The sequence below is a fragment of the Anser anser genome (genome assembly GCF_964211835.1).
Source record: "Anser anser genome assembly, chromosome: 27".
Classification (NCBI taxonomy): Eukaryota; Metazoa; Chordata; class Aves; order Anseriformes; family Anatidae; genus Anser; species Anser anser.
Genome location: NC_139748.1, coordinates 7,442,240 through 7,468,177, shown reverse-complemented (window position 1 = coordinate 7,468,177; position 25,938 = coordinate 7,442,240). Strand labels below are relative to the sequence as shown.

General features: G+C 56.0%; 1 protein-coding gene across 3 annotated transcripts in view; it reads right to left on the bottom strand.

The window, feature by feature from the left end:
- KCNC4 (potassium voltage-gated channel subfamily C member 4) overlaps positions 1-23,992 on the bottom strand; it is a 44,958-nt gene extending 20,966 nt beyond the window's left edge. Inside the window, exons 1-5 of one of the 3 annotated variants that reach the window (XM_083812906.1) lie at positions 23,790-23,992; positions 21,115-21,861; positions 13,598-14,534; positions 11,884-12,069; positions 5,204-5,956 (exon numbers count right to left, since the gene is read on the bottom strand). In XM_083812906.1, coding sequence (XP_083669032.1) covers positions 5,820-5,956; positions 11,884-12,069; positions 13,598-14,534; positions 21,115-21,861; positions 23,790-23,957 — 2,175 coding nt within the window. In that variant the 5' untranslated portion in view covers positions 23,958-23,992 and the 3' untranslated portion in view covers positions 5,204-5,819. Of the gene's footprint in view, positions 1-5,203; positions 5,957-6,436; positions 7,029-11,883; positions 12,070-13,597; positions 14,535-21,114; positions 21,862-22,828; positions 23,283-23,789 lie in introns of those variants that run through there. The other 2 variants (XM_083812908.1, XM_083812907.1) reach the window with 2 other exon arrangements.
- Between the last annotated feature and the right edge of the window lie 1,946 nt (positions 23,993-25,938).

Genomic DNA, 25,938 nt, shown 5'->3' with positions numbered 1-25,938 from the left:
CCAGGTTTCCAGGCGAGGGGCTGTCAGACAGGGAGACAGCTCCTGATCCACCCGATAAGCCACGGAGCTGCCCTTTCCAGCCAGCAGTTTTGCTGCAAAACCCAATGCTGAGCTCCGATGGCTGTTTTCACCCTGGCTTCCCCCCCACAGCTCCAAAATCAGCTTGGTTGCCCCAAAAGAAAGGTCTTATCCTCTGTCAAGCATCACTGCTGTGGAATGGGCTCTCCCTGCCCACTGCAGAGCCTGGACATTCACTCCCCACACGCAGTCTTTGCAAGCCCCCAGACAGCCACTTCCCAGCAAAACCCCTGGGATTACAGTCCCTAAATCCCATGGTAGTTTGTCCCCAAATGATGAACCGTTCTGGGGGACCCAGATTCATCTCCACTAAGTAATTTGGGGTGGATTCTGATACACCCGGGGAAAAGACAGCACTGGCCATGCACAAAGCAGCTGCTGAAATATATTGCTGCTCCTGGTTCAATCACTCCTGCAAGCAGCTAAAAGCTCACTGCAGGTCTCGTGGTTGGCCAGAAACATTCACCGTCAGGTCTATTGATTTACCAGGGACACGACTCGGCTTTTAACTCCCATCTCCTCCTCCCTGTTCAAAGCCATTTTGTGTGCTAGCTTGAGACCTGCTGCCCACATGCCCCAGGGACCTGCCTTGGAAAGCAGCTTCCCAGCCTCAGAGAAATTAGCACGACTAAAAATAAATAACAACAGCAGAGAATTTTGTTTAATCGCTATCCCCAGACAAAGCCACCACGAGAAATCCGTCCTCCTATCTTGGCTCATCGTTCCCAGCTCGATTACGCACCACCAGCAGGTTTCCAGCCCTTCGCCCTCACAGCCAGCCATGAACCAGCCCCTCTGCAGCTCAGACCCAGCACAGCCTAGCCCCCAAATCCCCCAGGTTTGCCGGCAGTGCTGCCAAGGCCACCCCTCAGAAATTTCCAGGGACAGAGACTTTCCCCCTACAAGCATCTCCCCAAACAGCCCCAAGCACTGCCTCCACTGGCTGCCAGCCTCCAGCTGCTCCGGTGCAGCATTTGGGTAGGTCCTACATTAAAACTGTTTGCTCTGGTGGTGGGTTTCCTTTTTTTTTTTTTTTGTTTGTTTGTTTGTTTTTCCTCCTTCCCATTGTAAGATCCATTTGAATACAGAAGGCCAAGGTGGTGCTGAACATGAAATCTCTAAAAGCCAAAGCACTGCCGCAGTACGGGTGCTGCCAGGCTGGGCGCTGCCCGATCCCACGGAGGAGCTGCTGTGGCCGCCGGTGCAGGAGGCAGCGCTGGGACAGCTCCGCTTGGGTCCCCGACTGCCTTTGAAGGCTCCTGCGTCCAACCCGCACCATTTTGCAGGTCCCTCTTCTTTTTGCCACTGCAATGCGGGGGGATTTGCAGAGTGGGCAGAGGGCCCCGGTCCCCACGAAGTCGGCGTGAAACGCCTCCCAGCGAACATCTGCCCCTCCTGCAGCGCAGTGCCCACCTCCGCCAGCCACAAAAAGCCGGGGCTTTCACAAAGATGGAGCAAAAGCCTGCTGCCACCCTGCTGCGAGGGGCAGGGAGGTGCTGCCTAACGGGGCTGCTCTTCTGCAAAGCCACCTCGGACACCATCCGCGCAATCAGGACAGCCCCAAGAACGTCCCCATGGGGTCATCTCTGAGCACTGCCACCGCCCGAAGAAGTGCCCAAGCTCTCAGGTGAGCCTGGCACTGATTTGAGCCTCCCCACTGGGGCAGGACTGTGGCCATCGCCTGCTGGCAGGCACCAGAAGCCACCACCGTTCTTCTAACAAGAATCAATTGCCTGAGCGGAGGTAACGAAGGAACAGACTGGGAGCTCAGAGGCTCCTATTTTTAAGCTCAGCTACATCTTATTTTGCATCTGCCTCTGCTCTCCGCATTCCTCGTCAGCATGGGCAAGGAATAGGGTTGCTTTTTTTTAATTTTATTGTCATCAAATAAGCACTGAGGATTTTTCCTGGCAGTGCTGGGGAAGTCAGAAACAGGCTGCTTCTGGGTAGAGCAATTACTCTCTTGACTTCTTAACCTCCCGCCCAGCTGACAGACAGGCCTTTCTATTTTCTCAGCTCTTTCAGGCATCTCTCGAGAAACAGAGCGGTTGTTGCAACAATAACAATTAATACTTTGCACGCAACCCAGGCTCTCACCGCAGCCTCTGTGCGGCACAGGACGGTGATGGGGGGCCTCAGGCAAAAGTGAGGAGCAGGAGGCAACTCTTGGTTGGGGGGGGGGCAGGTGAATTGCCCCAAAGCTCCCTGGCTCCAAAGAATGAGCTGCTTTTGCCCCTTGCACAGCTGCTTTGCTGGTTTCAGCAGACAGACATGCACATGGATACAGGACAGATGGACGCAAGGACTCCAAATAACAGCCTGGAGCTATGCAAGGAGGAAGAGGCATCTCTGATCCCATCCTCAGTACTGAGCATCATCTGCACCTGCAATGGGGAGAGAGGAGCACGGGGCACAAGAGCTCTGCCTGGTGCCATGCCCTACACAGGCGAGAGCCCCATGCACGTGGTGCCCACGGCAGGGGCTTGCAGTGCTTCACACCAAACCAGATGCTTGTGCTCAAGCACAGCGTCCTGCTGGGACAGGGACAGCAGCTCCGACGGGAGCAAACATCGCATCCCCAGCACCAGCCACATCCTCAAAACACGCCAAAGCTCTGCCTTCTGGGCCAGGAGGGCAGCAGCAAGCTCAATCACTGCACGCTGGTTTATTTTTTAAATGCTGTTTTAGGACTTGGGCAGAGGCAGCTGTACTCCTATTGATTTATTCAGTTTGTCAAGAATAAATCAAACAACCTTGCTTTCTCCCAGTGCGTTTTGCCTTAGCTGGAACGTGCACTCTTCTCCAGATCCCTAAACATAGATAAGTGGCTGGGAGGATATTCGGGGGAAGTATCGTATTCGCTTGCTCTATTCTTATCCTATTCTCCAGGCGGCCAATTTTGGCCACTGTTTGAGATAAGACTCTGGGCTACAGAGAGGTTTAGCAGTCTGCTCTCCCAAGCTGCTACAGCTCCTCTTATATTATCAGAGGGATTAACCCCTGCTAACTCACCCCCCAAGCCCACTGAAACCCCTCCTAAAAATAACATCTCTTTTCCCCCCTCCTGCATCCTCCAAATCACTTATTCAGAGGAAGGCGGGGGGAAGAGAGCGAAGATGCAGTGGGTTTTTCAACAGTTTGGTGCCTCCCACAGAAATGCCTCTGTCTCCCATTCGGGGCTCTGTTGTTTTAGAGGAGCTTTTGCACATTAGTCATGCTTTCCACTGAGTTGCATAACGCCAAATCTAAAAATTACAAAGCACAGCTCCATGTCAGCTCTAATACGAAACCAGGGAGAAATCTCGTGGTCCACTGAGGGTTTTCCACGCTGGATCTGTGGCTGTACCTGGTGCGGGGTTAATGCCCTGCTTGCAAGTGCCTCCAAACCCAAAGCTTTTCTGCATGATGCAGGGCTGGTTTCTGGGGCCTGGCTCATCTCCAAAGTCAGCATGTGACCTTGGGTCTTACCCATTTATCATTTATGATTCAGAGACCAGGGAAAGCGTGGAGGGTCACCTTCTGTCTTGCACGGACTCAGGAAATTTCAGCTCCTCCTGCTCCAAGTGCAGGACCCCACTCCAAGGGCAGGATGCAGCATTTCACATGCCTTTTGCATGACTCACAAAGCTATGGGGTTACCCGAATTGTTGGGTGCACAAATGCACTTTAATTACAGGAATTCAATGAGCGCAGCTACACAAACCATACACGATGAGCCCATGCACTGCTGGTGAGAGGTGGCTCACCACAGCGGGAACCCTACGGGACACCCTGGGGTGGACAGCAGGGGACAGCGTTCACCCTTAAACTCCTGCACCAGGTCTGTTTGCTGCCTGGTCCTGCCTTCAGGCTCCCAGGGAGCAGCTCAGCACTGAGCTGAGCTTTTCCCCCCTCTTTTCTTCTTCCCTCCTTTGAATCTCCCTAATCTGCTGATGAGGCTGGGGCAGGAGAAGGCAGGGAGGAAGAAGTAAAGCAAAATGAAAGGTGAGGCTTTCTTGTCAGCTTCTCAGGGGTCTGCCTTCTTCCCAAATGAAGGGGGACGTGTTGACTGGCTCCTCCTGTCAGCTCATTCAACTTGATGGAAAGGAAAATAAACTGGGAGAGGCATTTAACTTTCTCCTTGTGTAGCACCTCTTACACTGCGGTGGCAACAAGAGTTACTGCAGGATGCTCTCGTTTTTAGCCCCTTCTCTACACAGAGGGAAATTGAGGCACAGGGAGCCCAGGAAGGAGCAGAAACATCCTGGCTGCAGCGTCTGCCAAAATACTCCAGGAAGCAGCCTTGCACCACGGGGATCCTCACTCTGCATCATCCGATGAGCACTGCCTTGGCTGTGATGAAGGAAATGGGCTTGATCCATGTAAACTTTTGTGGTTTTGTTTTTAATCATAACCAAGGCTAAACTTTGGTCCCCATCCTCTGGCTGAAAGCCCCCAGGCTCCGGTTACCCCAAGCTGGACTTGCTCAGAGTAAGGAAAAAGGATGAGTGTGCGCTGGGATGAGGGTCGGGGCCAGGGCTGCTGGCACTGAACCGCTCCGTTTCCAGCCACCCAGGACCCAGCCACCTCTGAGGAGGCAGAGCCGGAGCAGCCAAGCAAGAAACAAGCCAAAATTCAGGGGACTGCAGGTTTTGTTCTAGCTCGGGAGGACATCCGAGATCATTCAAAATCCTAAAAATTGATTTACACGAGCAAAAAACCAGCAGCGTGCAGTGAGGAGTCCAGCACTCAGACAGCACCCTCCCAGGACAGGAGGACCCGGGTCACATCCAGCTCCCATCCCATCGGACGTGGGATTGCTCTGCCCCACCACCCTGGGCCAATCTCAGAAGAAAACTCCCCCATCCATTCGGGCCTCATTTTGTCTCAACTATTCCATTTCCCCACCGCTCAACAGCAGCAGCTTTCCCAGCTGCTCCAACAGACACACATTTCCCTCCCCATCATCGCCCAGCTCTTTATGGAACATCCATTGACATATTTTACCGATCCTTCATCCCAGCCTCCACATGCTCCCCACACCCATCCCAGGGCCCTGCAGCCTCCCACCTCCATAGGACCTCAGGGCTGGTATTTAGGGCTGCAAAACTACCGGGTACTGGCCTGGGACCATCCCCAAGGTCAGACAGAGAAGCAGACACAAGCAGGGAAGCAGAGTGTGATTTAGGCAGAGAAAAGCACAAAACAAGATGGGAATTGCTGCTGGGCAGGGAATAGAGATTTATTCATCTGTTGCCTCCAGAAATTCAAGGCTGATTTAAAAGAAAACGTAAAATGATATGAACTCAGCCATTTTCCACCACAATGATATATAATTCTGTGAGTCAACATGTCCTTCTTGCGTTTTCAGCCTCCTTTGCCCATGTGCAAACAGCCCACAGGAAGGAGGGCTTGACACGGAAGGGGATCGCATGCCCTTAGCCCAATTTATTTAGGATGAATAAAGTTTCCAGGGGAAGAAAACCACTGAGCAGCCCTCCCACCCCCCGGGAACTGTCCCAACACATGGACACGAGACGACGAGGTCAATGGAGACAGGACACCTCCTGCAAACGGGCAGGGGGAGCACAGCAGCGGCACTCGGCTGGAGGTCAGAGCCCACTTCTCAGCGATGGGGACGTCCCAGCTCGGGTCTCCTCTGGGCATGGGCACGGCCGGGGACATGGCGTCACGGGGTGGGGGGGGACAGGGCGACACAGGGAGCACGCGGCTGACACAACAAAGCAGGATCCAGGCGGCGTTTAGAGGATGGAGGGGACAGGAGAGCAGGGGCGCCGCAGAGGACAGGGAGAGCTGTAGCGCGACGCAAGGGGAGCCAACCCCACCGTGGATCCTGCCACACCATCTATGCTGCTTAGGCTCCGGGATTTTCCATAGCCTTTGTGAAGAAAACGGACAGAGGTGAGGTTAGAGCTGGGGAGGGAGGAGCGCAGAGCGCCAGGGGAGGCATCACCCAGCCCCTCACCTGACTTCAACCCCCTAAAAAAATCCAAAAAGGACAGTGTTGGTCCTTTGAGTGCAGCCAGTCTCTGCAGATCCTAACAGGCTTCAGAGCCCCCCTCCCTTCCCCTTGGCTCCCTGCACAGCCAAGAGGGGCTGGCCAGATCCAGGACTGGAGAGTGTGCACCCCACTCAGCTCAGGGCTTCCCTGCCAGAAACCCAGCCCGAGGGGCCCTGCCTCCCCCTGGCCCCTTTCCTCCCACCCCCACCCCATGGCCACCCCGGTTTTCAAGGCAGGAGCTACCCGAGAGCGAGGTCAGGAAGGATCCGTGCTCCTGGACCAGTGACCAAACATCCACCAGCACCGATGTTAGGGCAACAAGGAATCCCAACACTGGTCCTGGGGGGGTTCAAGCTTTGTTTCCCGGATTTCTCTGAATGAGGCATGAGTCTGGGGATTTTGTGGGCTGAAGCAAACAGGGAAACAGCAGAATTCAAACAAATGTGAGATTTGAAGGGAGTTATTCCCCTGACTCTGGTTTTTAAGCCTGCTGTAGCAGCAAGCTGCTGCTGACACCTTTCTGTATGCAGAGGAGCAGGTAGAAATGCTTGAGATTTTCCATGAGAAATTGCACTGAAGAGCAAGCATTTCTATTTCTTTAAGCATGGGAACCCTTAACACTCCCCAAAAAGCCAGAAATTGCTCAAGCTTATAATGAAGGAACAGCCAGAACAAGTGTTCTTCCAGGTCAAAAGTCACTTTTCTTTGGGAAAGAAACTAAGTATTTGCACTGAAAAATGGATTTTTAGATCCAAACAGCAGTCCTGTTTAAAGATGTTCCACGTGAGCCCAAAGATCTGTTCTCTGGACTGCTGCGCCTCACAGGGCCAGCTCTGCTGCCAAAGCGAGGGAAGCTGAGGGTGCTCGTGGCCAGCGGGAGCCAAACCGCCCCGCAGCGCTTGCTGCTGTGCTCTCCGGGCGGGAGCAGTGGGGGACGGCACCCTGACAGCTGAAAAACAAAGCAACGGATGGCCCCTTCAGCAGTGCCAAGCTCCCAGACCATCCCCCCACCTCCCAGGGGGCTGACAGCAAGTCCCTGGGTTCTGCCTTGGTGCAGAGGCACCCACGGCGGGTACTGCTCTGGGCTTGGCTCAGGGCTGGCTGCACACAGCAGAGAGGCCGCGGCTTTCTCCCTGCAAGCACCCCTGAGGAGGGTGCTGGCACGAGCACAGTATTGAAAGGCCCCAGAACACCTGGGGGGCTTCCACATCTGATGCTATCCCCTTTTATACTCCCCCTCCCGCCCCCTAACCACAGCAGCCAGCACGGGAGCTTTCAGCTCCTTCCCATCAGCCAGCCCCCCCTGCGCCCCAGCAGCAGGGAAGGGTCAGGGGACCAAGGGCCACCTGCCTAAACCTGTTGCTGACTCCTGCAAAGCTTTTGTAGTTCCCGCAATGGAAGCGGCAGCAGTCTCCAAACAGAAGAGCAATTTCCTTATTTACGTTTTGGCATGAAGCCACTGGTCTGAATCCATGCAGCACGCCAGGGGGAAAGCGAGCACAGCCCTGGGCTGGGGGGAGCCCCGCGACAAGCAAGGGATGTTTCCCACCTACAGCAAGCAGGCAATGCAGAGCCTGCTTGCCCCAAAACACCCCCCTAACCACAGCACCGGGCTCATCCTTCAGCAAACCTTGCTCTTTTCCCAGAAGTGCTGAGGCTCCCTGAGCTGCTCACGCATTTCTCTGCCTGCTTTCTATCCTGAGAAATGCCCCTGGGAAGTGATTGTGCCTGGCTGCAGCCAGTCCCCAAAAGCTCGGGGTAAGTGATGGGTCTGCCACCCAAACAACAGAGGCAGAGAGGGCTTACAGGGCTGGGGCTTACTGGCCACTGCCCTGTTGATGCAAAGCCTCACTGACGTGGCTGTGCACTTTTCTAGGGGTGCTGTTTGCCCTCTTGATCAGATTATCGAATTTAAAAAAAATAAAAAAAGGTGGAAGGGTGTACAGAACCAGGGCCAAAATCATGCTGCCAGTTTTGATTAAGTCTTAAGCATCACAGTTTGGGGCCACACCTCATAAAGATGCTTGATTGCTCCAGGGCCTCCCTGAAACATGACTCCAAGGGCAAACCTGCCCCGAGCCTAACACTTCATTTTCCCCATCAGTTTTATTCCCGACACCCAGAGCCATGCACAAGCACCTGAGAACAAGCTCAGGATGACGTCCCTCAGCCCTGACGGCTGTCATGGCTTTCCACCAAGCTCCAGGCCAGGTGCCACTAAGAAGTCAAGCTGCAAAGCACCCAAGGGCCATACTCTGCTAATTGCCACCGGTGTAGTTCGTTAGCGGAGCTGGTATCCCAGCAACTCGCGTAGGTGCTAATGGAGGTCACCAGGATTGCTTTAAAAACAGGTTTGTTGCCAAGGAGCTGTGTGGAGGCATCTCACAAACAGCAGCAGGGCAGCCTGTGCCCCGGGAGCTGGCAATGCTGCGCTCCCCGTTTTGCAAACACTTGCGGCGCAGGAGCACACGTGCACGCTCGCACATGCTTTGAGCCGGCAGCAGATGGGGATGGGGTAATGCAAGCGGGCGGCATTGCCCAGAAACGTGTGTGTGTGTGTTTATAACGGCGGCCTGGCGCTCGCCTGCTGGTTGCACACACTTGCACGCATGTTCCCATGCAAACGTGGGTTTGTCCCTGCTCCTTCCCAGCTAAGCATCACTGGCAGATGCTCACATGAGCATTCCTGCACTCGATCCCACACCGTGCCATCCACATGCTGGTCACGACTCTGCACTAACAGCAAGCAACAGAGTAAAATCAGCTGCATGATGCGCTGGGCTCTGGCAGCCAAGCTAAAGAACTGCTGCTTTACAACGCTGGGTGCTGTTGAAGGGAGGTGTGGAAGACCTGACTGGCCAGAAGGGTACATCCCCTTCCCTCCATTTAACCCCATTCCCTGTAGCTTCTCTAGAAAGTCCGCTCTGGTTTCAATCACTGCCTTGCTTTTCCTAGACCATCTTAACCTATCTTGCTTGCTGCTGGCCAGGGGTGTGCTGGACTCATCCTGCCTCCATATGCCCACATGCAGGCAGAGGGCAGGTGCTCACATGCCAAGAAAGACCCATGCCAGTGTTTGTGTCCCAGCAGGATGCATTTGGAGGAACTGTTGATCAGGCTGTGACTGCTGGAGGGAGATAAGGGGTGTGAAGCAGACCCCAGCAGCAGGGGAGCAAGGTGACACCACTATGAGCAGCAACAGGGACAAGAGACACATGCCATGGTGCAGGTGCCATGCTGCAGTACAGCCCAGTGCTCTCCAGGGCCCATGTCCAAGGGGTAGTGGGCAGGGGTAGCTCTTCTCTTCGAGCTGCCCCAGAGAAACCAACCACTGGCATCAGGCTCAAACCATGACGGATGCCAAGATCTGCAGCATATTCCTGAAGCAGCCCCGTCTCCTGATTTCCACAGCTTGTACAGACATCGGTACCTGTCCCAGGATCTGACAGATGGCCATCAGCAAATCGGGCTCAGAACCAAACTCATCTCAATTTGCAGAGCTGCCAACATCCCAGTACCAGAACAAACAGCCTCAGCAGGAGATAAATCAGGACTGAGGGAAGAGGCGCCTCTGCGGCTCCCAGCACCTTTGGGCAGGAGCACAGGAGGATGCTCTGCCCCTCTGACCACCACTGCCCACCCCTAACCCTGATGACACCAGAGCATTTCACCAGCGAAGACATCAGGTTGGACCTCCCGGGGCAGTGTCCCACCTATCCATACCCAACAGCACGAGCAGGATGCGGATATCGAGGTTCTCTCTTCCCAAAAGGTCTCACACATTGCTTGGGCTCCTCTAAACACCAGAGCCACCTTTGATCCCCTACCTTGCTGAAGTGATCTGGCGAGTGAGCCATGTACACGTCTGTTCTTAACTGTACGTAGCACTCTGACGTTTGCAGGAAGGACACCAGAACGAGCCAGGAAAGACCACTACAGTGCCCTTTTGAATATCTGTAGATGCCACCATGCATGGAGAAAAAAAAAATAGAAATCTGGCCTTCTGCAACCCAGTAATGTTATTTGGGAGCCCAGCAAGAGCAGCATTGGATCCTCAGCAGTTAGATCTCCTGTAGTTCCCTTGGTTTCAGGGGACAAAGATAAAATGCTTCAGCTGAAGAATTGCCTGACTTGAGCATCTTGTAAAGGTAAAGACCAGCATGGGCTGTCATTCTTCTCTCCCATCCCTTCCAAATCAGTGTCCTCCCCAGGTCCAAGGCAGGACTAGAGCCCCCTCACCTCTGCTCATCAGCAAGCATTAGAAGAAAAGACCAACTTTACAGAAAATGGTACTTCCAGAAAACACAAGAAGTATTTCAAGCAAATATTTGTATAATACTCTTCTGCCCAAAGATGAACAAGGCTTTTCTTTTTTTCCCCTCCTCTTTTTAAGGGAGAAGGTTGAGCAGGAACACCAAAGGGAATCACTGATTTCCCAGGACAACACAACCAATTTGCTTCTGCTCATGTAATAACTGTGATTGCCCCCAGATGCCTACCCTCAACTCCAGGACTGCAAGAGAGCCTGGCCCAGAAAAGCCTGGGTCAAGCTGGGCTGCCTCGCACATCAGAGCGGGTGACTCCCATGTAAGAGATGCCAGGGGCATGAGATGGACCAGAGCACCTAGGCTAGAGGTCACAGACCCAGAATCAAGATCCTTTCTACATCCTAAATCCATCCAGTCTTTACCATCCCAAGCAACACTAAAGCAGCAAACCCTTGAGGGTCTCTAAAGCACCAACACCTCGAGCCAAGAGGCCCCAGCGCACAGCTCAGAGATACAGGGCATCATCTTGTCTCCTGCCTGGTCCCAGGTCACATGCGCTGATCCCAGTAGCTAGGACTAGTTACTGGGAGTAACTGGGATTAGGTGGTTCCAAGGAGGCAGAAGTAGGTCAGATCTGCAGCTGCATCTTCCCACGCCACCTTGGATGTACAAATGAGCAAGAAAACTGCAGAACTGAAGAACTGAGCTATGTCCTAAGAGTTAACCTAGCAACTGAGGGTGCAGACAGATTCTGCAGCTCAAGGTGGGCAGTGGGTGCATCCTCCCGGGGGCTGGGGTGCTGGGAGGGGGACTCCAAAGGCTGGAGGGCAGTGCAAAGGTTCCCAACTGAAGAAGACAGTCATTTTGTCACAAGTAGAAGAGTTTTGTGTTTTCCTGACTGGTATCCCCCACAGTTTCCCATAGAAAACCTCAACACTTCACAAAGCTCACTTTCCAAACCCGGAGGAGACAGCCTTTCTGGCAACCTGGTGCTTTTGGCAAGGCAGCAGTTGACACATCGCGGTTCCCCACACTCAAACCCACCAAAAGACATCAGAGAGGGAGAGAAAAAGAAAATCCCGTGGGCTCTTCTGCTTACTGAAAACCTTTTGACCTGCCTCAGCCACAATCTCAGGAGAGGCATCCTCTCAACACCACCCTGAGATGGGTGGGTGAGGACCGGGGAGCAGAGCTGGAGAGACAAGAAGAGCCAGATCACTGGGCAGCAAAGGGACAGGACTGTCCCCAGGGAGGGCAGTGTGACCAGCACGAGATCACAGATCCCTGATGGTGGCAGCCAGGGGAGGAGGACTTGGGGGAGGAAAAAACAAAAAGGGTAGAGCTAGCACAGAGAGATGCGGTGGACAGGGATGAAGCAGATGGAAAGGCAGGAAGGCACGTGGGTTTGGGGGGAGTGGAGAACAACAGCCAGCTGGGCAGATGGAGATGAACCACGGTCTTGGACAGATGCAGTAAACCTCCAGCTCCCTGCTCCATCTAGCCCTCCCCAGCCCACACCTCCAGCACCAGCCGTACCTTTCTGGATGCCTCCATCCGCTGCGCAGGAGAAGTCACCTGTGGCCAGGAGGAAGCACGTGGAGGATTTCTTGTTCTTATCCCGGGTGCTAGAGCGCCGCATGGGCCGCTTCTCCTCATCAGATGGTGACAGCGGCTGCTCCTCGTCCGACAGCACCACGTTGGCCTCGCCGTTCTGCTTGGAGTCTGCAAGAAGGTGGCAGACACCCATCAGCAGCTGATAAACCCACGGGATGACATGCTCAGGGTGGCCAGAGGGGGTTGATTAGACCACACAAGGATGCAGAAGACCAGATTGCAGAAGGCCTAGAGCAACTCCCAAAAGTTCAGGCATGCCCCAGCTGGACGTGCTAACTAGGGAAGAAGGACCATGCTGAATTTTAATCCCAAGCAGCAAATAGCATCTCTTGCTCCTACTGAGGGTTATATACTCTGCACAAAGCCAAGCAGGGCTGGCCAGGAATGAAACACCCCTGGTCTTTGAAAACCATCCCCTCAGTTGGTGGGAATTAGCTCTTCTAAATTCACAGCAGTTGAGATTGGGGCTCTTCTGGGTGGTGGTGAAGTGCTAATTTATGTCATCTGACTGTGGTTTGTTAGCTGAGATGCTGCACCTGGTGAGGACCTGTCCCAAGCTCCTGAATTAGTGTAGGGTTGGAGGGACGGGGTTGATCTGCTCCTGCAAAACAGCTCCTCTTGCTGCTCCCCACTGGTGGGTCTCCTGGGGCAGAGGGGCTGTGTAGGCGCTTGGAAAGGACATTTATAAGGGAAAGCACCCATACAGGGCATTGGGATCTCCCCGTGTTCCCACAGATGAAGGGCCAGTGTTAGGCAGGTGGCCAGATAGGCCACTGCTCAGGGCTGACTTAGTGGACACCGTGTAGGACACAGCCCTGTCATGGTCCCTCCCCTTTCCTTGCTGCAAAACTGGCTGCTCTGGGGCAGCAAACAGGTGAGAAGGACAAAGCAGCCTCCGTGGCAAGCAGAGACACCATGGAGAGGCTCCCTTGATCTCACAAGCTCAGCCCAAGCAATGCTGCCCACCAACAGCTGCCCACAGCTGGGCTCAGAGCTCTCTCCTGACCCGAAGAAAAAAGACTGCAAAAGTCCCAGACTTCAGCTCCGTGCACGAGAACAAAGAAAAAATGCACAGAGGCTGATTTTGCTCCTGCCTGAGCAGCATTGGGCTTGCCATGCAGGAATGCCATATCTACTAGAAGATGAATGGGAAGATGAGGTCAGGCCCCAGGGTGTATCTATGGATTTATCCATTTTGGTGAAGCTGGCCCTGATTTACAGTTGTGGGAAGTAAAAAAAAAAAAAAAAAAAAAATCTACCCCAAGGACTTTGTCAAACTCAGATGGGAATTGAGCCAATGGTCCAATCTCTGTCAAGCTGAACAAGGTAGGGACACCCTGAATCACACCGAGGGGGCTTAGTGCATTTCTGGAGAGCAGAATATGGCCCTTCCCCTGGGGCCATGCCCTCCTCAGGTGGAGGGTCCTGATCTTCAGCATCCTGGCCCACCAACACAGCCCCCACTACCCGGGTGTCTCGGCCCATTCTGCACCATGAGCTCATCTCCCTGAGAGCCAGGAGCCACATCCCGCAGCGGGGAAATCCCCAGGGACTCTGGGACACAGGGGAACACAGACGTAGCCTTGGGGGCTCCCAGAGGTCTCCCGCTCCCTCTGCCCAACCTTTGGGGTCTCACCTGACCGTTTCCGCTCAGCCACCCCTTCCTCTACTGCCAAGGGGCAGGTGTCGCTCTGGGTGCTGTTGCGGGGGGAGTTTTCCTCAGATTTGCAGTAGGTAGGGGAGTCCAGTGGGGCCGGACGGGGTATATGCTTTTTCTTCTTCTTTGGCAGCTTCTGCTTGGCCATGGCCAGGGAATAGTACATCCCAAAGTTATTGACAATGACGGGCACAGGCATGGCGATGGTAAGCACCCCAGCCAATGCACAGAGAGCCCCCACCACCATGCCCGACCAGGTCTTGGGGTACATATCACCGTAGCCCAGGGTCGTCATCGTGACCACAGCCCACCAGAACCCAATGGGGATGTTCTTAAAGTGAGTCGGGTCGCTCCCACTGGAGTCGGACGTCTTAGCTCCGATCCGCTCAGCATAGTAGATCATAGTGGCGAAAATCAAGACCCCCAAGGCGAGGAAGATGATGAGGAGCAGGAATTCATTGGTGCTAGCCCGGAGCGTGTGGCCCAGCACCCGGAGGCCCACAAAGTGCCGTGTCAGCTTGAAGATCCGGAGGATCCGGACGAAACGGACCACCCGCAGGAAGCCCAGCACATCCCGGGCAGCTTTGGAGGACAGGCCGCTAAGACCTACCTCCAGGTAGAAGGGCAAGATGGCCACAAAGTCAATGATGTTGAGCAGGTTTTTAATGAAGAGAAGCTTATCTGGACAGCAGATGATGCGAACCAGGAACTCGAGGGTGAACCACAAGACGCAGACCCCTTCGATGTAGGTGAGGATGGGCTCTGTCTCCACCTTATGCGTCAGCAGGATTGTCGTGGTGTTGCCAACCACGAGGGTCTCCGTCACGTTGACATTGATGTTGAAGGCCTCGTGTGTCTCCAGGCAGAAGGTTGTGATGGAGACCAGGATGAAGAAGAGCGAGGCAAAAGCAACTACCTGCAAAAGTTAAATCACACGGGCCATTAGCTGAACTTCCTGGGAATACGTAGAAAGATTTGGGTCAGCTGGTGGGGGAGAGCAGTGCTTTTATGTACCACGATGATGGTAACTGCAGGGCAGGGTGAGGCACACTTCTGGTGTCACCTGTGTTTGGTACGTCTCTTCTAATCCCTGCAAGCAAACAGCCCCAGCAGGGATGGGAGAAGGCCTTATTTGACAAAAATGAGGCTCCTAACACCCCACGAGCTGTGCTGCTTGCCATCCACTCGGTCCCTGCTTCCTCAAGACCAAGGATGGCGAATGGGGAGCATTCCCTGGACCTCTCCCATCAGTTGTCAGCAAACCTCAGAGTCTGGGGTCATCGGTCCAGGACCTTTCTCCAAGTGCTGTGATATGGACACAGGAAGGTGTGCTGGGCTCCAGCTGTGGCTGGAGATGTGCTGGAGATGACAGGGATGGGAATGAAGGGAGACCTGCAGCAGCCTGTGTTTGGAGCAAGCCTCCACTTGAGCACATGAAAAGGAATACGCATGAAAGGCAACTTTCAGAGGACTAATTCAAAGGGCTTTCCCCCACACTCATCCAAAATCCCACAGCCGAGATATCCTTGTAGGTCCCTTTCAACCCAGGATATTCTTTAGATTCTATGAATCTAACATGAGGTCTCGGCGTGGACCAGAGATGTATGTCCTTTTGCCCCCTCAGGGTCAGTGCTGGGTGTTGTTCTCACAAGCAGCCCCAGGAACTGGGAGGGCAGAACACGGAGAGCAGTTGGCAGAGCTCAGCCCAGCATCGTACTTATGCTCAAACCTAGTGACACGCAGGTGGCTCCCACTGCTTCCCTCTCTCCAACATGAGAGACCTTCGTCTCCTCCCCACGTCATGATGCCACTTCGCCTCAGGTGTGAGCTAGGAGGGGCCAGCAGCATGCAGCTGTGTCACAGAAAACACTTTGTCGTCCCCCCCCATCGATCCTGCTCAGCCCTCTCCTCCCCAACAGGATGAGCTCATGATGAGTCCATTCCCCAGAGCATCTGTTTGCAAGAGCCCCTGAAAAAAGCCTCTTGAGCGGAAAAACCTTCCTTCTACCTCCCTCCAGCACAAAAGCACGGTTGCTTTGGCTTCCCAGGAGCAGACCCTTTGCTGCTAACACAGCCTGCCCACACTGGGCAGGATGCGACCTGCTGCTCGCAGTGCTTCGCGTCTCGTTTTGCCATCAGACCAGCCGTCCGAGCTGCCACGAGCCTGCTGGAGACAGCAACCCAGGTCCTCGGCTGGAGTGAATCAGCAGTGGAGACAGCCTGAGTCACGCTGGAGAAAAAAACAGCCCCAGACACTGGCAGTAACATGAGAGCATCCTCACAGGGTGTCCCCAAGGGCAAGCCTGTGCGGGTCCAGTGTAGGAGAATCATTCCTCCAGAAGTTAGGTGTGAAGTTTAAGCCAGACCCTAATCGAGGGAGAAATCTCTGGAAGGTGATTCTCCTCCCACCCCATGATGGACACCTGCCCAGGGATGGGCTGAGATGCTTCGTACCCCCCAGACCAAAGCCTGCTGGACCACACGCTGCGAGGCCTCTCTTGCCGGCCAGCTGCGCCCAACCCTGCGCAACTGGGGAAGCAAATCCGACCAAATCAAAGTGGGATCTTAAACTGAAGCCCTTTTAACCAGACAAGAGTGCCTACGCAGGTGGTGGCATGGCCAAAATAATCTAATTTTCAACTGGGTCCTGAGTAACATTCCGGAGTTTGCCCATAAGGGTAATCTGAAGGACACATAAAGATTAAAACCTTAGGCTCAAAGCAAAGTAGGAAAAAAAATTACCAAGGAAGATAGCAAGACCCTGCTGCCACTCCCCCAAAGGAGCAAACACTCAGGCAATAAAACAGCCCTGATGTGTGAACTGTGGAGGTGAGAGCTGATTTAGCCCCAGGTGCAACAGCATCCTCTAAAAATAGGAGAGTCACGTTCACAGCCAGTGCCAACCACTGTTCCCCCTCCAAAGCCGACAGTGCTGCCCCAGTTTTACGTCAGCTGAAGATCTGACTTGAGACATCTTACATCAGCTCTAACCTCTGTCTTGCTCCCAAAAACGTCTTTAAAATAACACAAAATCCATGTCTATACCTAGCAGTAACCAATACAGCACTAAAAGTCCCACCAAACAAGTTCTCCAGAATCTGCTGATGATCCGAATGGTGGCTCAACATAGTCTCTACAGTTTGGGATGGGTGTTCCCAAAAAGCATGACCCTACAGGGTGGCCCTAGCCTGGAATTCCCAATGGATGTGAGGTCAGGTTTAGCTGCAAAGGGGAAAAAAAATAGGAGCTACACATGAGCTGAGCTTGGAAGCAGACCAAACACCAGAAGCAGAGCAGCTTCCGATGGGGAACAACAGAGTTTTACACTGAGCTGGGATAGCAACTACACTGGGCACCATGTTTTCACTGGCACCTCTGAGACTGGATTAGATGAAGCAGGCAATGAACCCATGGGCATTGACACTGCAAGGAAGAGGAGTTCAAAACTTGGGGAGAAAATTTCTAACCACATGCTCGTGCAGTTGCCAGGTCTGGAGGTGCAGGGCTAGAGATGCTGGAAAGAGGGGAAGATGGAAATAGACACAAGCCAACTGAGTCAGGGCCCGAGGGGCTGCTCTGGGGTTGGGGAGGAGCAAGGACCAGAGAAAATCAACCCTGAGACTCTCAGGCACTGCTGTCGCAAGATCTAGGGAGGGTTTTTGTGCACACAACCTGGGACGGCTCTCCTTCCTGCCGATACCAAGATTTGGCAAGATGCACCAGACCAGCTGCTCCAAGAACGAGCACCCGCAGGACCTACTGCTCCAAAACTGCCCTGGGGAGGGCCCAGCACGTCCTCAGGCCAAATGCTGATAGTTGGCACTGACCCTCTGCTTCCCCTCTGAAAAAGAGCAGAGAAACTCTGAAATGGGGCAGCAGAAAAAAGTCCCATTTCAGCCACTCTCAGATGGGGGTGGCTCATTGGACACTGCACCTGCAGAGGTGCTCGTGGGTCTCAGAGCATCCTTGTGCCAGACAGTGACACCAAACCAGTGACACCTTAGTCCACCAGTGCACCCAGCTAGTGCACCAATAACTGGGTGCACTAGACAGGTTGTTGCCAATTGGGTCAGGTGCACCTTCGTGTGCCTCAGCTTCCCCTTCTGCCAAAGCATTTTTCCTAAGCTGTTGCAAAACCACACTGATATCTCAGCATGGAAAATATGACCCAGGAGAGCCTGAGAGCATCACTGCTGGAGCGGCTTGAAGGTGGCCATACCCACAGCAGTGCTAAGCTGAGCCCTTATCCTAGAGAGGCAAAAAAGAAGGAAGTGGGGAGCTCCCAGTACAGCCTGGTCCCACTCCATCCCACCATTATCTCCCCAGTCAGAGCTCACATCACAGCCCTGCCTGCTGCCTCCGACGCACTCCCGCCGCTTCTGTTTAGCGAATGCCTTTCTGAGAGCAGCCTCAGCGCGCACGAAAAGCAGAAGCAAATAATAACATGAAAAATCTGAATTGAATTATTCTTCTTGGTTGTTTTTTGTTTGTTTGTTTGCTTGCTTGCTTGTTTTGCTTTGTTCTGTGTTTTATTTGAAGCATTTCAACACTCAGAACATCTCTCAGAGGCAACGAGCCCACGAAGATGGGGAAAGGATCAGGTACCCCTTTTAAAATGAGTAAAGCTCTTGCTGCCCAAACATTTTTGTGTGTGTGCATGTGTCGTTCTTACGTTAGCTGCAAAAACACCTCCTTGAGAAACCGACCCCCTGCCCTTTGAGCTGCTGGTGGGTGTGAAATGCCTGCAGGATTTCTTACCATTGATGTTTTTTTACACCTCTAAAGGCATCCAGAATTCATTTAGATCCCAAATGCCTGCATGTATGTGTGCGTGTGTGGCAGATTTCAAAGCTGGGCGTTACAGGGGGGATGTGCATGGATGGGACTGGATGGCTCTGGAACTGTGTGGGCGGGTGTCTGAGGGTCAGTGGGCAGCACTTTGGGGATTATCTAAGAGTATTTGCGAAAGGAGACACCCATGCAAGATAGTGGCTGGGCTGGGAGCCCAAAGATGCTCCTGGTTATGGGGAACACGTCCCAGGCACATTGGTGTCTATGGATAGGGACTGTCTGCATGTGCAAAGGGGTCATGAGCTGGGTGTTAGCACCTGCATGTGCTCACAGTGTGTGTACACGCTGTACTGAGTCCTCAGAGATGTGCATGGATGAAAAGTCACACCGCCCAAGTCACAGAATCCAAAGGCAGGGACTGGGAGAGTGAAGAACCACCCACTGTAGGCAAAGATCAGGTGCGAGAGCATCTGAGGAACCTGAAGGTGCACAAGTCCATGGGACCTGATGAGATACATCTGCAAGTCCCGAGGGAACTGGTGGATGAAGTTGCTAAGCCACTGTCCATAATATCTGAGAAGTCATGGCAGTCCAATGAAGCTCCCAGTGACTGGAAGAGGGAGAATATCACTGCCATTTTTAAAAAGGGAAAAAAGGGAGACCCAGGGAACTAAGGGAACTACAGGCAGGCAGTCTCACCGCTGTGTCTGGCAAGGTCATGGAGCAGATCCTCCTGGAAACTCTGCTAAGGCACATGGAAAGTAAGGAGGTGACTAGTGATGGCCAACGTGGCTTCACTAAGGGCGGATCATGCCTTACAAATCTGGTGGCATTCTACGATGGGGTTACAGCACTGGTGGATAGGGGAAGAGGAACTGACATCACCTACCTGGACTTGTGCAAAGCACTTGACACTGTCCCCCATAATATCATTGTCTCTAAAGTCGAGAAATATGGACTTGATGGCTGGACCACTCAGTGGGTAAGGAACTGGCTGGGTGGTCGCACTCAGAGTTGCGGTCAACAGCTCGATGTCCAGGTGGAGACCAGTGAAGAACTGTGTTCCTCAGTGGTCAGTGCTGGGACCAGCACTGTTTAACATCTTTGTCAGTGACATGGACAGTGGGATTGAGTGCACCCTCGGCAAGTTTGCTGATGAGACCAAGCTGCTTGGTGTGGTCAACACACTGGAGGGAAGGGCTGCCATCCAGAGAGACCTGGACAGGACTGAGAGGTGGGCCTGGGCAAACCTCATGAGGTTCAACAAGGCCAAGTGCAAGGGCCTGCACCTGGGTCGGGGCAATCCCAAGCACAAACACAGGCTGGGCGATGAGTGGAAAGAGAGCATCCTTGAAGAGAAGGCCCTGGGGGTACTGGTGGATGAAAAACTGAACACGAGCCAGCAATGTGCGCTTGCAGCCCAGAAAACCAACCGTACCCTGGGCTGCACCAAAAGCAGCGTGGCCAGCAGGGTGATGGAGGGGATTGTCCCCCTCTGCTCTGCTCTCGTGAGACCCCACCTGGAGCCCTGAGTTCAGCTCTGGGGTCCCCAGCACAAGAAAGACATGGACCTATTAGAACAAGTCCAGAAGAGGCCCATGAGGATGATCAGAGGCTGGAGCACTTTTGTTATGAAGACAGACTGAGAGAGCTGGGGTTCAGCTTGGAGAAGGGAAGGCTCCAGGAAGACCTTACAGTGGCCTTCCACTACTTAAACAGGGCTACAGGAAAGCTGGGGAGGGACTGTTTGTTAGGGGGTGTAAGGATAGGCCAAGGGGTAATGGCTTTAAAAGAGGGAAGGTTTAGATTGGGTAGAAAGAAGAAGTCCTTTACTATGAGGCTGGTGAGGCACTGGAACAGGTTGCCCTGAGAAGCTGTGAATGCCCCATCCCTGGAAGGCCACGTTGGATGAAGTTTTGAGCAACCTGGTCTAGGGCAAAGTGTCCCTGCCCATGGCAGGGGGCTGGAACTAGATGGGCTTTAAGGTCCCTTCCAACCCAAACCATTCTGTGATTATATGATTCTGAAAGGGGTGTGTGAATGTGTGTTTCTGTGTGAGAACCACAGCTGCGAGCCTGTGCTCAATGTGCTGATGGGGACCGTATGTTGCGTGTGGGCTGCATCAACATGGTGATGGTGGTGGACATGGGTGCAGGGACAAGGGTGTTGGCAGGGATGGAGAGGGCATCTTTTGGGCCTGAAGAGGGGTATGAGCTCCTTGGGGACAAATGTGAGGATCCCATTTGCTTCAGGACCCAATTTTAGTATTTCCCTACCTAGCTGACACACGTGCCAGGGCATAGGCCCTGTCCTGCATCATTAACATTGTTTTTGGTGTGTGCACACACACAAGGAAGGGGAAACTAGACAGTCCTGCCTGTCCTAGAGCATCCTAAAACTCCACCTAAAACTCAGCCCTGCCAAAGGCTCTCCCAGACAATCCCTCACCTCCATGACAGGCCGGGAGGTGTCTGGCAGCACCCAAGGGTGTGAAAGTGGCCCCCAGTCTCAGCCCATGCGCAGTGCCTTGGGAGGGGACAGGGAGATGACAGAAGAGGCTTCCCATAGGATGGGAGATGGCCAACATGCCCCATGGCAGTAAGGGGACACCCAGTGGAGAGTCCATCTCACCCATGGAGATGAGGAGATGAAGGTATCACCAGCACGGCCCCATCCCCACCCGCCAGCACTTTTCGGGAGCTTACCCTTGCCGCCTTGGATGAATAGGGATCCTCAAAGAGTGCCCACATCCTGGGCTGCCAATTCCGACAGCAGCCACCCCCTCCAGCAGCCCCTGCCGCCCCTGGCAGCCTGTCCTCCATGCCCAGGCGTTGAAGGGCCATCTCCCTACCCCCTTCCTCTTCAGGCTCCTCTCCACCAGCCCCTCCACCAGGCTCAGGACTCTCGAAGATGTCCAGGGCCTCTTCGGCATCGCGGTGTTGGCGGTAGGTCATCCAGCAGCAGGGCTCCACGTCGGTCTCGTCGATGCCCCAGTAGGTCAGCTCCTCCTCGAAGAGGGGCCCGCAGATGTCAGCCGGGCAGTGCAGCTTGCCAGTGCGGTAGTAGTTGAGCACGTAGGAGAAGATCCCAGGGTGGCGGTCAAAGAAGAATTCATTGCTTTTACCATCAAAGTCAAAGTTGCTCTGGGCATCGGGGTCGGCGAGCCAGGCCAGACGGGTGCCCGGCAAAGTCCGCAGGGTGCTTTTGTAGGTCTCATGCCGGGTGCCCCCTACATTGATGGTGATCTTGTCCGAGTCTTCCCCTTTGCCCATCTCTTCCTTCAGGCATGTTTTGGAAGGTGGTTTGTTCCCCGACTTGCGTCCACGGTAGGAGGAGACACACACCGAGCTGATCATAGATTTCGGTGGATGGGAGACGCACGCTTCGCGCACCCTTCCTCGGGGCGAGGAGCTGGGGGTCGGCGGAGGCGGGCGAGGGGAGCAGAGGTGGGACTGGGGAGGGGAAAAGGGGGGGCTCAGCCTTCGCTCCGGCCTCCGCCAGCCCCAGCGCCGGGCGAGGGGGAGCAGGCTGGAGCCGAGCCGGACACCGCTGGCTGCCGGGGGCCGGCAGGGGAGGCTGCAACCTCCACCCCCTCTAAAACCACCCCCCCGGAATAAAACCGCCCTCCGCCCGCAGGCAGCCCAGCCCCGCCGGGCAGCAACAAGTGGAGAAGGGGGGGCGCGGGGGGGGGAGCTGCGGGCAGTGCCGGGGGGGCCAGGCCGGGAAGGAGGAGACCGCCAAGGCCGGCGGAGGGGGGGCAGCCCCCGCTACCTGCAGCGTCGGCCGCGGGGGGGCCCCGCCGCCCGCTCCGGCGGCTCCGCGCTCCCTCCGCCCCCCCGGGCCGAGGGGCAGGGGCCCCTCCCCGATTCCCGGTGGAGGCGGCGGGGGGGGAATGGATGCGGCACCCCCCCCCCCCCCAAGCGGAGCCCTGCCCTTCAGAGGGGGCTGCGGCGGCGGCGGGGGGTGGGGTGGGGGTGCTCCCGCGTGGCCGGCCCGGGGGGGCCTGTTGCGCCCCGGAGGCTGCCGCCCGGCTCGGCTCGGCTCGGCCGGGGAGGCGGCGAGGGCTGCTCCGGGGCTCGGCGGGATAGCGCCGCCGCCCGGGGCTTTTATAGGGCTGGGAGCGAGCGGCGGGGTTACAGGAGCCGGCGCCGCCCCGCCGGGGGGCCGGGGACCCCCCCGCCCCAGCGCCCGGCCCCACGGCCCCCCGCTGCCGCCGGCACCCCCCGCTGCTGCCCTCCTTCCCTCCCCCCCTCCCTCCCCCCCTCCCCGCCACGCTCCTCCATCCCCGCATCCCTCCCTCCATCCTCCCAGCCATCCGCCCCCCCATCACACCCATCCGTCCGTCGGTCCGTCCGTCCGTCCCTCCATCCCTTCCAGTCCCCCCCGCAGCCCCCGCGTAGCCCCCAGCCGCCGGCTCACCTCCCCGCGGGGCGCGGCGTGCAGCGAGGCTCGGGGGGCTCTGTGTCAGTGCGCAGGGAGCCCCGGACACCCCAGCTCCGCTTCGCGCCGGAGGGGAAATGCAGCCCAGAGCTGCCTGCGGATCTGGAGCCAGCTCTTGGCAGAGGCTCGAGCAGATCCCATCCCTCCCTGGCTCGCAATCCCTCGCTCACAGAGAGGTCAGGAGAGACCGACCCTAGGTGCGGATCGGCGGCTGATGGGGAGCCCGGCGGCACCAGTCAGCCCCGGCCCTTCCCTCCCACGACCCCCTCCCCGAGCACCCCTCTGCCCTGCTTCGGCTCCCGCATGAAATTTGTCCCTTCCCCGGAGCTGTGCCCATGGGTGCTGGGACTGGGCACAGCGCAGGACGCAGGGCATCACCCACCCCAGCCCCCAGGCCCTTCCCCTAAGGCCCCTCGCGGGGGCTCTTCCACCCCCGGGGGCTGGTGAAGCTCAGCTCCTCTCCTGGGACTGGGGAGGAGGTGAAGAGGGACAAGCCTGTCACCAAGGCGAAGACCCCAGGGACCTGTCGGCGGTGTTTACTCCAGCACTGGCACTGCTGGTGTTGGGGGGGGGGGGGGGGGGGAGGCGGAGGGGGTTGCAGGTGGGTGCTTTGGGGTTATAAGTGGGATCAGAGCCCAACACAGGCTTGTTACTTGGGGGGGGGGGGGGGGGGGGGGGGGAAGCAATGGGTCAGCACCTGGGTAAGGGAGTCCTCGGTGCAGAGTGAGGGGACAGCGAGTGGGGAACGCTGCCCCACTCCCGCACCAATCTGCACCTTCCTAGGCTCTGCAGAGGGTCCCCACGGGGTCCTGAGCCCCCTCCTCACCCCCTGCCCGGGTTTGTCCCCTCGGTGACATGATCACCCCCCTGCCAGGGGTGCTGGGGCAGACACGCCACCCAAAAGGCATGAGAGACATCAGAGCCGCGCTTAAAATCTTACCACCAAGAAAGCCCTGCTCCAACTGTAGCTGCAACTCGACAGCTTCCAGGGCCGGATCCTGAGCGGGTGGAGGCTGGCACGGCTCCACACCCAAACCACCCGGGGCTGCACCAGCAGGGGAGCACGGAGCCCGAGGGAAAGCCGTGCTGGAAAAATCGAGCCTTGCATCACCGGCCAGGCATCACAGCTCGGCTCCTCATCATCGGTAATGTGAGTTTGGCCAGGAGGAAGGAATGCTGCGACCTGATGCTAATATTTTATACAGCGACTTTCATCCCAAGAGATCGCCGTGCACCCAAGCACGGCCGCTCCTGGGGCGGGAGGGGGTGGCCAGGCAGACAAATGGGTTGTATCTGGGGAAGGAAAGGATCTTTTAGCCAGCAACACCCGCCCAAAGCTGTCTGCTCTCTAAATATGCCTTCAGATTTTTAATGTCCATGAAAAAAAAAAAAAAGGAGAGAGAGAGAGAGAGAGAGAAAAAATAGCAAGAGCTTGATGAATAAGGGTCTTTTTGGAGAGAGAGGGAGTCACTTCTGCAGGGACCTCCTTCATCCCCACTGCAAGGCTGACAGACAACCTCTGGGTAAGGGATGGGTCAGTAGGATCTGGCAGATTTCATGGAGGATCAGCTCCAACCTGAAAAGCCAGAGCCCTTGGGTGGGTCCCAAGGATGAGGTATGGGGTTCCCAGGTTCCCCCCACTGGTCTCTGCTCTGTCACAGGGCCCACAGCCCAGTGAAAGGGGCACATCCCCAGCTTGGCACACAGAGACTGGCATGACAGCCTGTGGGGTGCTTGGAGGGCTGCATGACCTGAAGGAGAGGACAGGGAGATGCTGGGAACATGTGGCGTCTCTGCCCATGGGGGGACAGAGGAGGTAGGGGAACTGCATCTCAGTTTAGGGAGACAATCCAGCTTTGGGGTAGAGATGGACAAACCAACCACACCATGTATTTCAAGACTAGGATCCTATTACTAGAAAAACATGTTGACAGCAGCCGACAGTTGCCCCAAGGTCTCTGCCCTCTTCCCTTCGTGCTTTTGGCGGGGCAGGCCAGCTTCTGGGCGGGGGGCGGTGGCACCCACAGCACCCCAGGGTGCTGCTGGCACAGAGCAGCTCCCCGGGGTGCGAGCCCACGCAGCCTTTCAAGATGCTCTCTCGGAAGGGGGTTTTCGCAGGGAACCTACTGCAGGCTGTGAGCAAGGCACGTCTCTGCCCTGCGCCTCCGTCGGGGTGAATTTTTCAGCTCACCTTGCTCCCCGCCGGCCGGGCACGGGCAGCGGGGCTGCGCTCCCTTGGGAGAGCAGGTTGCGCACCCCGAGTTTGCCTCCCCGTCCCCCCGCCACCTCTGCCTCGGGGGGGACACGGCTCGTTCCCAGCCCGGCCCCCCCCGGCCCCGCGCCGCTGTGCCACAAGTGCCACCTGGCGGGGCTGCCGCGCAGGGGAAGCGGGCGGCGGGGGGCGGCTGCGGCCGGCGGCGGATCCGGCTCCGTCCGCGGCGTCGCCGGTGCGATTTTGCTCCGCCAAAGCAATGTCGGGGCTGGAGGAGGCTGGGGCTGGAGCGGGAGCAGCGGAGGTGCTGCAGTCGCCTTCGCCTGCCGTTGGGGTGGCTGCGGGCAGCGCCTGGCCGCGTGCCGTGCCTCGGTGTCCCTGTCTGCAAGAGCCGGGAGCAAGCTACGGATTTCTTCCAGCGCCACTCGGAGACCCACGGCGGGACTCTACTCATTCACAGGGGCGCCCCTGCACTGTGTCTGTACCCACCCCGTGTCCACACTCCAGTCCAGGGATGTTTTGAGGTGGGACACCCAGAAATCACCCCCTGCCCCAGTGGCACCATCCTCTGCCTCCTGCCAGGCTCTGTGCCTCACTGTCACAGGGAATCTGTAACAGTTTTTTTTTTAAGTACACATGCGGCTCAAATTTACCATGTTTCTCCAGGGCTTTTTTCCAGCCCCGTGTGGGCCAGAATCACCCTTTGCAATTTGTTTCAGGAAGGTTTTGCGTGGATCCCCCGCACCAGAAGCTGAATGTTTCTGCCCCCAGCTCACTTTCAGCCCAGGGACTCCCCAGAGTGAACAAAGCCGAAGCCTGCACCACTCTCACCCTCCTGGCCTGAGGCTTTTCCATGGCAGCAGCTCACCCAGCCCAT